The following is a 13,433-nucleotide window of genomic DNA, read 5'->3' as shown; positions in this document are numbered from 1 at the left end:
TTTATAAAATGGTAATATAGGGGGGCATTTGTGATGAAATATAAGTAATGACCATTGCACAAACTGTCGCATTTTTACATCTTCCATTAATCGAAAACATTTCTTGATTTCTTCACTTCAACAATTTAAAAAAATAAGAGAAAATAACATAAAAAGTGGTTCAGCTAGACAGAGATAATTGGGTTTGGAAAACTGTTGAATTTAACCATTTTAAACCAGTGCTGACGATGAATAAATAGTCATAAACAACAGTGCAGCACCCTATTTACAGCAGCAGAGCCTTGCACAATTTGCAGTTGAACACATAAACAGATGCTGCTTCAGCATCATTCTACCCTGCTCTCGTGTATGATCTTCAATCTCTTACCTATTTAAGGATCAAGATCACCACTTGCAAAGAATTTTCACTGTTAAATTATTTACATTCTGCGTCAACTAGATCACCACTTGCAAAGAATTTTCTCTGGAAATTATTTACATTCTGACTCCAGCTACTTTACATTCTGACTTCAACTACATCACCATCTTTTAACTTTGTACTGGGTAATACTAAGTGCCCATTTACTGAAACCAGCTTCCCATCTAACCCAATTCTTCTAGCAGCATCAGCAGCTGTGCTGCCAGTACTCAATCTCATTATCTCACCATGTGGCCAACATACAATTGCTACTTCACCAAGAGATACCGAGTTCCTAAAGGTAAGTTGCTGTAACCCAGCTTGTGAGCGCAGTTGTTCCTCCCACTGAAGCATTGTCCTCAAGAGTTGTACCTGTTATTTAATGAAAACTAACACGTGGATTAATAATTATGATTAATAAACTGAATAATCACCTCAATTTCCAGGTGATTGATTTGGAAAAGCCGTGATGGATGCATCAATTTTAATACAAGAAACCACTAGTTAATTTTTCATGAACTTCATATAATCTGATGGCCGCAGAGGATATACCTTGTTGTTGATGCCAGTGTCCAGCAACGACGATTTAGAGGTAAAGCTAGGCCTCTCCTCAATGATTGAGTTAGCATCAGTGGAATCAATGGATTTCCCCTCAAAAACATCTGAAACGACACCCCAATATTCCGCTTCTTCCCACTCTGTCAATTCGATGACTTGGATAAAGGTTGGCAGCAGCCGCTGAAATTGATCTTTCTGCAGATTTATATGGTAATTTAGAATGTGCTGCTATTGAGCAATAAACAACAACGAAAAATATTTCCAAAGCAAGAAAAAGAAGGAACATAAATTATATCAGCACATGGAAAAGAAGAAACAAGAAATGCATTCCGTAGGTACCTTGTGGTATATCCCATCTCTGCAAAGAGTGTATTTTTCCAAGCAGGTGCACCAATCCCCATGACCGGGTTCAAACCACCATTCATCGGACACCTTAAAATTACAACAAATAAAAAACAGGTAACCCCTTTAAATTTTGTTGCTCAACTAATTCAGATAACTTACACACTTTTGTGGTCATACAAAATATTTTAAAGGTTTATGACTGGAAACATTTTGCTTCAGGCTCCAGGAAGAATACATGTTTAAAACAATGCAAAAATGCCACATAATCTGAAGCACAAAATATTTTTGAAAGATATTAAATTCTTACAAGTGATGAAAAAATTCACTACAAGCTTTTAGCCTCTCACACAGAGTTCTTTTTACCATATTAGATAGCCTATAACTGATAAAAATCGCACCTTTTTGTACAGATTTGCGTAAGTTTCCCATCTTTTTATTTGGTAAGAAGATCTTCTTTCGGCCACAGCTTCTGAAGCTGCTTGTCCAAAGCTTACAGCAACAAGCAAATCTCTTCCGTGGTTATCAACTCTGGACAAATAAATGTTTCATGCACAAGTAAGATAAGTTAAATGCATGGGTCAAAGCTGACAAATCAGTAGCAAGTTACCTAAGAATAATAGCAGCAAGTAATTGGCCTGCTTCCACTCTGAGAACCGGATGTCCCACTTTAAGTGCACTGTATTTTAAGACAGAAACATCCTCAAGGGAACCCTGATCTTCCATTTCCTTCGAGAAATTTGACGAGGCACCTACTTTAGGCTCAGTTACAATGCTCTTGGCGGGCAATAAAATCTCAGTCTCCTTATAAAGCCAATGTGCAGCAAGACCATGTTCAGCATATTCATGCATCCTCTAAATTAAAGAATCATCATCGAGCATCAACAAAATTGAATTGTTGCCACTGTCAGTTCCTGTACAAAATTTGAAGAATCATATACCTGTGTTCGTATTTGAACTTCCAAAGGAGAGTTGTCTGGACCTTGTACTGCAGTGTGCAGTGACTAAGAATGGGGAAATACGTCAAAGAGAGGAGTCAGAATTACAGCACAAGATGTACTCTCGCAAAACATTAGAACAAAGGTAGATGCAGTCATTAAAATAGAATTTTGACCTGGTAGCCACTTGGTTTTGGGTTGACAACATAATCATCAAATTCACCATCAATTGGGGTCCAAAACCTGAATGCAGGAACAACATAAATTTGATAACTCTTTTCACCACAAAACTGACTTGTTTGGATGAGAAGTGATTGTTGACATATACTTGTGGATTATGTTAAGGAGATTGTAACAACATTGAACTGCCTGTCCATGTAAAGTCCCATTCTTGTCCCCAACAATGACCCTCAAAGCTCGGGCATCATATACTTTGTCAATGCCCACATCTTTTCTCTTCATCTATGAGAGGTGAAATCAAAATGAGCACTGGTTAAAAGCTCGTGTCACAACCGAATCGATAAAATGAACACTTGACGTATCAATATTTACAGTAGGAATGGTTAAACTGATCACGACGATCGTCACAGAAACAATTCTCAAAAGTATTACATATTAAATATATATTAAAGAATTCACGATGTCAAGTGCACGAGCATTCAAAACCAAACCAGGGATTTAATGAAACAAATAAAGCAAGCTAAAAAATGTATTAGGAGTTAAGTCTTGACAGAAAAGACTATGCTGTCATCCTTGAGGCAATTCCTAGGCACACGCTGTGCAACTTATCCTCATTTTTTGACATGCTTAATGTTTGCGCCACATTCAATTTTCAACTCAGCCCAGTCAAATATTACATCTTAATAAAAGATTCATTTATTCCACCAAAACAGTACAAAATATTAAACTCTGAAGATCTTAAAAAGTCCCAAACTGCATTAGTTTTTATAATCAGTATATCAAATATATCATGGGTATTACCTCAAATTATTGCTCACTCGACCAAGAAATAAATCCATACCTTACTGTAGATGCTATACAAGCTTTTAAGGCGTCCGGATAAAGTTACTTCCATTCCTGGAACATATCTGCAAACATTATGTATATAACGAAGTTAAAATGTGGGTTTCTATCATGCTCTTTGAAAAGCAGCAATATTACTAGGTTTATACATTATGTATAAATGGATATAACCTACGATGTTGAGATAAATAATTCCCGCTCCAGTGCTTCCTCACAAAGAACCAGAGATGCCAAAGCAGCGCCGGCATCCCTCACAACCTTAGGTTTTTTATGTGTATCCTTGTAGGTTGCTTGAATTTTCAAAAAATGAACACGTTTCTTCCTATCCAGCATGAGATCAAAAGGTAGAACAGCTTGCAAAAGAACCTGCAGATTAAGAACAAAAAGGATAAGAAGATCCATACAGAGCGGTCGAAGTTATGTATAAAGACAAAACAAAGACTATCTCAAGTATACAGAGACAACAAAAACTACGCCAACATCTCTACACAGAGGAATTGGTGGATACCTAGTAACTATTAGAAGAAAACCAAACAGGCAGTACATATATTCACTGATAATCACGTCTAAACAAGCAGTTAAGATGTCTAACATTCACATGACTGGAAGTTACAACACAATTATGCATATTCATCAAGGATAGAAATAAGCACATGCTGCTCTAGGTTCACATCAAGACACATTCAAAATGATTACCTTCATGCTTGCATTTTCCTCTTCCCAGTCTCCAGGTTCTCCACATTCAGGGAATTGAATTAAAGTGCTGGACTTTGCAGATATTTTTCTTTGATTTCCGGCCTTGTTGGAACTCCACATTGAAGCCAAGTCAGCTCGTAGTTGGCGAAATATTTTGGGCTGCACATTTAGGCAGTACCAATGGGTAATGTTTCCTAACATCGATGTCATGTTTTTCTATTTTTATAAGAACACATTTAAAAAATAGTTAGCAATAAACCTGGAGGACAGCGAAGCAAAGGTCTTCTAGTTCAGCTTTTAGAGCCCACAAGCCTAATCTGGAAGCAAGTGAGCACCAAATAGCTAATGTCTCCTGTGCAACAGCTTGAGCTTTTGTTGGAGGAAGAGCGTATCTGCGAAAACCCATAACCACACCAAGTGACGGATATGTTGTTTGAAGAAGACAGTTGAATAGCTAATGTAAGTCCTTCCGGTGAAACAGAGAATGTGGAACTTACAAGTGAAAAAAGGCAGACCAAACTTAAGTAGTAATAACATATGAATTTGTCATTTACATGCCTATAGATATAATCTCTGGCGGATACATGGAAAGAAAAACAGAGGAAGCATAGTATAAGTACATTGTTCTCATGTTATGAAGACGATCAGCAAGCTTTATGAGAACTACTCGTGGATCATCAATCATTCCCAGCAGCATCACTCGTAAATTATTTGCCTATAAGACAGATTTCTAGGCATTAATATTCAATTTCAACAAAGTTATATCACAAACAACCGTATAACACTGATTCCATCAACATCATCATATTTAAATGACTGCAACAAGATATTTTTTCCTCGGTACTAGCTGAGAAATTATGTTGCTCAATAATGTTATGATTAAAAATATCAATCAACGCAGTTGGATGAGAATATAATTGTACTGACTACTGCACTGATATCACGACACTTGTATAAGTGTTTTGAAGCCTCGAACACCTAATTCCCGCATGAAATTTAAGTAAAGTGTGAACAAGAAAGATATAAAGCCAACATCTCATACTTCTAAGAACATGGCCGTGAAAAATGTTAGAACATATAAAAATTATAGTCATCCTTTATCATCATGACGTCGGATTCCTGGCTATATTGAACAGCATTGGCCTCTGTGATTCTTTCTAGTTTAATTACAAGAACTCAGCCAGCTATTGATTCTGAAACTCGATTTCTCTTAACATAGGGCACTGATTCAGCAACATCTTGAAATAAATAAATAAAAATGTCTTCGGCATGACATTAAGATTGCAACTTATAAAAAAGCGAGTTTATTGGATCATTTCAAGAGCTATTAAGCGGTCCAACCGGGCGCAAGGCGCACCGAGGTGCACAAGGACCATGGAGACTGAGGCACAAGGCGCACAAGTTGTTTTAGATGTAGATGTCCTCACCTCGTTCTTCTGCTCAACGGTCTCTTCTTTTGATTCCATCGTTGGAGCGTTGGTTTGATATGGTTTAGGTTATTTGTTTTAAACATGTAATTAAAAAAATTCACTAAGCCCGCATGAGTGAACTTCCAAGGCTAGTCCAGGCGTGCGCCTGGGCTCGCCTTAGTGAATCGATGACCCCATGGTGGCGGCGAGAGGCCCTTGCCTTTGACAACAATGAGTCCAACATCTAAAGATGTCTCTTTAGCTAATTGTTTACATGATAGCAACATTGTGTATACCTCTTCATGGCTAATGGTGGCTTGACTCTCATTCATCCTGCGGTGCCTACGTAATAACTGGAGAAAAAGCATATGATGAGTGCCAAAACAATGGAAATGCTGACCATCTTAGAAGGGGGAGTAGACATTAAAGTGCGATAGAATGAGAAGGAGTGCACATAGCAAAAGAGTCAAAATTCCTTGCTTAAGTCCTGACAAATCAAACACTGGAAGTTTGGAACTGACAACAATATGGTTGGATAACCCCAAACTCCTCCCACGAGAAGTTGAATTGTTTCTCCTATAATGGATTAACACCTTGGCATTTCAAATGTGAACACTGAAAATTTTAGAGTTCAAAATTATATTGATATGTTAAACGTCTATACCTGATTGACATAACTTAGTCTGGAAACTCCACCCACCAGTTTCGCAACATCTGCATCGAACGCCCGCTTTATGCTGTCCAAACTTTCACAAGTGTCATCAGCCACATCATGTAGGATTCCAGCAACAACTGTATCGATTGCCTTCATAAAAGCATTTTGCTACTTCAAAATATATACAGATAGCTTCATTAATGAACAATAGAGGCACTCAAATAAAAACAAGACAGGAAACTCTAAGTTATCAAATATGCAATTTACAGTCAAAGAAGCAAATTTTTTTTATGATGCTTTGACAGCAAAAAGACATCGTGCATAACAGTTTCTTATCTATGGAGAAACTTCGGCACTTAATTTCAGGAAGTAGCATTTAAATTTCAGGAAGTAGCATTTAAGTACTCTGTTGCCATTCGATGGAATTAAACCAGCTAAAATTTTTCCTGTGTGAATACAGTGGGATAAGTAGGGGTCCCCTGTCTTCCTCATCTGGCCATGATGAGCTTTCCTTGCAAATGCTATTGCCTTCTGCACCTGCCTTCACAGAATCAGAGTTTAGTAGCAATAAAGCAGTAGAGCATTTCGACTTCAAATGAACATATGCAATTAAAGATGAAGCACCTTTCCTTCTTTGAATATAGGATAATCAGTGACATCTACACCATCCAATACAAGTGCTCCTGCACCAGATATACTGCTTTGTCACTCAAATAAATTAGAAATACTGTAAAATTCCTATCAGTCATTTACAATAAATTTCAGTACTCTGAGGTGCCATGCCAATCGCAGTATGGCTTTGCTAACTTCGTAAATTTCTTTTATCTGACTCGTGCTATGCAACGATCCATGTATATACACACACACGCGATAAGTTTTAAACGTAGGGGTGTGACCACCCGTCCCAGGCTCCCAGCCCCTTCTGGGACTGCAAACATGCGGACACTTTTACACTTGAATCGATCTATGAACTCCATTTTATATTTCACTCATTAATCTATTGTGCTTAACCAATTATATACTCAGCTTTTTCCTCGAGAAAGTGGTGCTTCTCTACAGAAAGCTTCGAATTTGATAAAACAGAGTTGCTTAGAACATAAGGACAAATACGAGGAGATTTAACTTGCCGGGTTGCTCATTGACTTTAGGCCACAAAAAATCAACTTTGGTGGAGAGGCAAGCCCCCGAAGCAATTGCAACGGCAGTGACCGCAACTTGCGTAATAGCTGACGTCACTGCTCCATGCGCGGTACCTGAACCCGCGGCGGCAATAAGGTTGCCGGAGGTTAGCAAAGACGAGGGGACGGAGAAACTGTGAACAATCTGATCCACAACACACCGGAATTTGCCAGAATCACGGAGATTTTTAGCGAAGGAAAATCGATTAGCTCGGAAAATTGTGGAAGTTTTGGGGTTAATTAACATTGCAGAGGTGTGGCAAGAAGACATGAGTGTCCTGTACCGGTGGTGGTTGTGGCATAAAAAAAATCACCCCACCCTTAGCTTGCAATTCATCTGGCTTGCAATTCATTCAACAAATGTGATACTCATATATATAAAATAATGTGATATAATACATATTATATAGTGTAATCTAATGTGATATATAATGTAATCAACCCATCAAAAACTCTTGTTTGTTTTTTAACATGTCGTATTTATAGATTTCAAGAGAGATATTAACGTTAGATACAAGAATTATGACGACTCGGAGAAGTTTTATAAAAAATTTTACATTAAAACGATCATATTCGTGTTACTTGTTATTTTTCTCGACATCTATCAATTTTGACATCTGCTAATTTAGCGCTACTAATTTAGTCTGCTTAATTCGGCCACGGTGATTTGGCTTTGTTGAATTAGGTTTGCTGAATTTAGTTATGCTGATTTGGGTACATTGAATCAAGTCTTCTGATATGAGATTTGGTGAATTCTACTTTGTTGATTTCATTTTGTATATAATCAACAAGTTCAACGTAATTTTTCTCCAGCTTAAGCTCTGATTCAAACCTCGACTTGTGAATGTAGATATCGTCTTAGTTTTGTAACGCACGAGAACTGTTTGTGTCGATTTTTGCTTCGAGAACATTCAACTTGATCTTGCGACACCAATTTGCCCCGATAACATCTGAATTAGCCTATCTGAACACAAATATGACTTATAGCAATTTGAGTTTTCTGTTCAAGTCATTTTGGTTGTTGGTTATTTGCATCATCAAGCTATGACATATCATCAAAACACTTCAACTCACCAGATTTTCAGCTTGGCTAAATTTGAGTTCCAACTTCCAAATTGAGCTAGCAACTTAGATATTTCAGTAAATATGTTAGAAACACAATAACAAGTTTTGTTATTATCAAAATTTAGGAGTGTCAATTCGGATAGTTGGGGCTGGGTTAAAGCATGAGAATTACAAAAAAATTTCCCAATCCGAACTCGAACCAACTCAAAAAATATGAACTCAAACACGAACCAATGCAACTATCCCGACTCACTTGACCAACCCGATATAATTTTTTATTTTTTAAAAAAATATTTTAATTTTTTTAGATATGTGATTTTGTATTATGCAACATTATTATTTTATTATTTAACAAAATAATTAAATATAAATTCAAAACACAAAATAAATATTTTAATTTAAATATATAATAATAAAAAATATCTAAATATATGATAATTATGTTTCACAAAATAAATATTACATGATAAAAATTTATGAGATCAATAAAAATAAAAAAATGCTCAAACATAAAAAAATAACTTTCAATAAATTGTTTAAAAAATACAAGCAACATATCCATGTGCTTAAACATTGGTTCCAGAAGTATCTTCAACTTCAACCTCATTAACAATTTCATTTAAGTTCCAACAAAACACAAAGTAAGTCAAAATTAGTTTTTTTTTTTTTTTTGATAAGAGCTTGTAATTTATTCAAATCAAAGGAGAGAAATATTTACGAGTTTACAAGCTTAGTCAACCAAGTTGAAAACTCACCGTTCACCCAACTAAATGGTGTAGGAGAGGAAGAATAAAAAGAAGCTAACACGTTAGCAATTAGTTCTAGAAACGCGTAAAAAGCACATGCTTCAATATTTATATTCGCATCAAATAGACATTTTCAAAATGAACCACTACATCACACCCATCAGTAAGGACTGAGCCAGAAAATACAGGTTAGAGGGCAAAAATAAATTTAAAAAATTTTAGGTGGCCAAAACACCTAAATACAAATTTAATTTGATTTTTGTGCAATAATCGGTTAACTCAATAAATACAAATTTAATTTGATTTAAATGGTTTAATTAGTTTGCAAGCTACCTATCGATTGCATACTCTTTACACTTTATAATAATAAACAATAATATCAGATTTCATTTTAGAAAAGTTTATAATATATTTAATAAAAAATTATTTATAAAAAGTAATACTATGATTTAAAATAACGCAATATGATTTATATTATTTTCCTTGTTTTGTAATATTTTTAAGAAAAGTAAATGTTGTTAGATGTAAGATATAGTTTTAAAATATTTGGTGCAATATAAGTTAAATTATTTGATTAATCAATAAATATTATAGAATAATATTTCAATAATAATAATTGTTTTTATTATTAATAATCTCTACAAAAAAGGTGTCATAGTTTTGGTTTTAATTTCATTATTCCAAATTGTAATTTAAATTCTCATTAATTTCTATAATTATGGTATAATCTTAATTTAAATATAATAATTTCAAAATTATATGACCTTCTATGGTTTTTAATATTATAATAATATTTTTATTTAAATATAAATTATATTAATTATAAAAAAACTTCGGTCTTATAAAATAAAAGAGTAGATATTTTGTGAGACGGTCTCACGAATCTTTATCTGTGAGACGAATCAATCCTATCAATATATACAATAAAAAGTAATATTCTTAGCATAAAAAGTAATATTTTTTCATGTATGATACAAATAAGAGATCTATCTCCCAAAATACAATTCGTGAGATCGTATGACACAAATTTGTGTCAAAATGAAAATGGGTGAAAATCACTCTTACATTTTGGGCCAATTAAAAAAATGAGATCCCCTCACGAAGGATTTAAAAAACAAGGAGTCTGACTTTTTTTTTTTTAAAAAAGAAGGAGTTGACTCTTGATTAGTATGTTAAACCTTAATGAAACTTGTAACTTCCTAAATTAATTAATCTCTTCTCTTTCTTCTCATTCGACGCACAAAATCCACACAAAATTCCCCAATTGTAAGCTTCCCAAATTTAAAGAACTCATCTTCCTCATCTACCACTTCCGCGTCACATTAAATCGAAATTGACACTATTGTTGCTCAGGTGTTGTTGCGCTCATTCCTCAGATTCAGATCTAAATCTACTCCCACATATGTTGGCCCCATTCTTCTGTATTTGAAGACCAATTCGTCTCTATTTGAAGAAAAATAAAGTAAGTTTGCTCCTGAAAACCAGTTCATTGTTTTCTTCATTTCATGCAGCTATCGACCAAATTGAAGATCAATAATTTGTGTCGTTCATTGTTTTCTTCGTCGAACAAAATTAAAATGAAGAATTTTTTCCAACCAAAATTAAGTTGGTCGATCAAGAAAAATTCTTCCTGGTCGACCAATGAAAAATTTTTCATGGTCGACCACACTCTTAATGGTCGACCGAGAAATTAAGTTCTTCCTGGTCGACCAATGAAAATTTTTTCATGGTCGACCACACTCTTAATGGTCGACCATGATGATCATGGTCGACCGACTTAATTTCTTGGTCGACCAACATATTTTTGGTCGACCATGTGCGGTTTTGTTTTTATTTTGTTATTAAATAATTTTGCTCATTCTAATTATCATATTTGTTTGTGCACTTTGTAGATATGCCAACAGTTATTGTTGTTCATTTTGATGGGAAATGGGAAGTGACGGAGGGGCTGGTTTATAAATGGAATCCAGGGGCCAATGCAAAGTTTGTTGCTATTCCAGTGGATGATGATATTTGTTATTTTGAAAATTTAAAAAGTGAACTATATAGAGCTGGAAAAGTAGAAGACACTGCCAACTTGAGGTTGAGTTATCTTCTAGATTTGCCGTGCAACATTCAACCAACTTATATAGAGAATGACCATGATTTGAAAGCATATTTGTATCTTGGTTGTCCGAGAAATAGGCCGGTGCTTCAAGTAGAAATTGAATGTGTTGCTTCTGTTGATTCTTTTGATAATGTGCACGGGTATGGTATTGATGAAAACAATTGCAATATTAACGAACAGAGGCATTTTGATGATTATTTTCACTTGAATATTGTTTCTGTGGATCGTAATAATAGCAGTGATTTTTTCGACGAAGCGCATAACGTGGATGTCATGCATGTGGATCGTAGTAACACAGACGAGTTATATGATGAAGCATGTAATGATGCAATTGAGGTCGAGGCAAATTTGGTTCAAAGCAATGATGCAAATTTGGATGCGGATGTGGATATTGACAGTGACTCATTTTCATTCACGGATGGTTCAAACTTGTTTGTTGGTCAAGAGTTTCCAAATCGAGAAGCGGTGAAAAAAGAGCTAATTAGAATAAGTTTGGAAGCTTGCTTTGAATTTGAGACGGTTAAAAGTAGCCAAAATGTGTACGCCATAAAATGTGTAGTGTCTGATTGCAAGTGGAGAATCTGGACCTCTTTGATTAAGAATGATTCACGTGCATTCTCCATTCGAACATATTGTAATACACATACATGTAGTTTGACTGGGAGACGAAAGAGAATCCGTGGAGCAAGTTCTGCTGTTGTTCGTGATATGTTAGTGGATAATTTCCAAGGTCATCCAGTGCCAATTGTACCAAAAGCAGTGATGGCGATGATGCGCAATAGTATGAATGCTGATATATCATACTACAAGGCTTGGAAAGAGAAAGAACTAGCAGACAATATGATGAAAGGTGATCCTACGCAGAGTTTTAATAAATTGAGTTGTTATTTGCACATGGTTGAGCGGATGAATCGAGGAAGTATTACAGACATATTTGTCGACGAGGAAAATCGATTCAAGTATATGTTTCTTGCTTTTGGTGCATGCGTTAGAGGATATCGAAGTATGCGAAAAGTTGTATCAATTGATGGTACGTGGTTGAAGGGCAAATATAATGGTGTTTTACTAGTGGCATCGGCACAAGATGGAAATTATCACCAATATCCTTTGGCGTGGGGAATCGTAGATGTCGAGTGTACTTCTTCGTGGAGTTGGTTTTTAACGAAGTTGTTAGAAGTAGTACCAGACGAGGATGAATTGGTGATAATTTCTGACAGGCATAAGGGATCATTAATGCGGTTTCTACTGTCTATAGAAATGCACATCATGGTCATTGTACGTGGCATTTATCCCAAAACATGAAGACTAGATGCAAAAAGAAGGGTGCAACCGAAATGTTTTTGCACATTGCAAAAATTTATAAAACTTTCGAGTTTGATATTGCATACAATGATTTTAGGAATAGATATCCTGAGGCAGCGCAATATTTGGACGAGAGAGACTCACTTGATAGATGGACTCGAGCGTATTGTCCAAAGACCCGTTACAATATTATGACGACAAACGGGGTTGAGTCGATCAATGCTAGACTACTTGAAGAAAGGAAGCTGCCAATCATTGCACTCTTAGATTCTTTACAGAAACTGGCCTCATCTTGGTTTGCCTGTTATCGCCACACATCAATTGCAAGTAACACTAACTTGACCCCTACGATCGAGGGGATTCTTCGTAGCAGGTTCACAGATGCCCAAGGAATGCAAGTTTTTGAATTAGGACGTATGCAGTTTGATGTTAGGAGTCGTGGACATTCGGCCATAGTGGACCTCGAATCAAAAAGATGCACATGTCGAGTTTTTGATATTGATAGAATCCCATGTGCTCATGCCATCGCAGCTAGTTGGTTAGCGAATATTGATTTATATGATATGTGTTCACAGTACTATTCTACAATGTCATGGTGCATGGCTTACTCAGAGACTGTGTATCTCGTTCCAAAAGAAAATGAATGGCCACGCAACATTAATTTTCCATTGGTGTTGCCTCCTTTGCTAGAGAAGAGAGTTGGCAGAAGAAAACAAAACAGATTTCCTTCGATTGGTGAATTCAGCAAGAGATAGCTTGAGGGTCGACCATTAGCTTGATGGTCGACCATCAAGCTATCGGTAGGATGATGGTCGATCCTTAGCTTTGTTAGGTCGACCATCAATCTCATGGTCGACCATTAGCTTGATGGTGAGTTTTGTTTTTTTTAAATATATATTAATAATTGTCCAAAATATGTAACATAATTGTGATCGTGGCAAAATAATGAGATTGTGATGAATTGATTCATATGTAAATTAAAATATATAACATAATCTTGAAATTACGATTTATATT

At 35.7% G+C, this 13,433-nt stretch overlaps 2 protein-coding genes across 6 annotated transcripts; one reads left to right on the top strand and one right to left on the bottom strand.

Moving 5' to 3' along the window:
* Positions 1–54: 54 nt before the first annotated feature.
* LOC142524186 (uncharacterized) lies at positions 55–7,551 on the bottom strand. Of its 5 annotated transcripts, none has more exons than XM_075628009.1 (18): positions 7,146–7,551; positions 6,643–6,701; positions 6,424–6,555; positions 6,028–6,168; positions 5,660–5,716; positions 4,575–4,669; positions 4,214–4,346; positions 3,955–4,113; positions 3,434–3,624; positions 3,257–3,323; positions 2,564–2,697; positions 2,412–2,478; positions 2,239–2,301; positions 1,908–2,152; positions 1,699–1,828; positions 1,295–1,387; positions 950–1,150; positions 55–769 (listed from the first exon to the last, which is right to left on the bottom strand). In XM_075628009.1, exons 1-18 carry the CDS (start codon positions 7,465–7,467, stop codon positions 497–499), a joined length of 2,562 nt encoding a protein of 853 aa, XP_075484124.1. In that variant the 5' UTR covers positions 7,468–7,551; the 3' UTR covers positions 55–496. The 5 variants fall into 5 exon arrangements, with proteins under 5 accessions (XP_075484124.1, XP_075484126.1, XP_075484128.1 ...); XM_075628011.1 differs by having other exon boundaries at positions 7,142–7,380; XM_075628013.1 differs by having other exon boundaries at positions 6,424–6,559; positions 7,146–7,284.
* Positions 7,552–11,876: 4,325 nt separating this feature from the next.
* LOC142523961 (uncharacterized) lies at positions 11,877–13,171 on the top strand. Its single transcript, XM_075627692.1, has 2 exons — positions 11,877–12,352; positions 12,514–13,171. The coding sequence occupies exons 1-2, from the start codon at positions 11,877–11,879 to the stop codon at positions 13,169–13,171; spliced, it is 1,134 nt and encodes a 377-aa protein (XP_075483807.1).
* Positions 13,172–13,433: the final 262 nt, after the last annotated feature.

The sequence above is a fragment of the Primulina tabacum genome, chromosome 14, assembly GCF_025594145.1.
Source record: "Primulina tabacum isolate GXHZ01 chromosome 14, ASM2559414v2, whole genome shotgun sequence".
NCBI classification, from domain to species: Eukaryota; Viridiplantae; Streptophyta; class Magnoliopsida; order Lamiales; family Gesneriaceae; genus Primulina; species Primulina tabacum.
The sequence above is the reverse complement of the archived record's forward strand: the minus strand, read 5'-3'. Positions and strand labels throughout refer to the sequence as shown.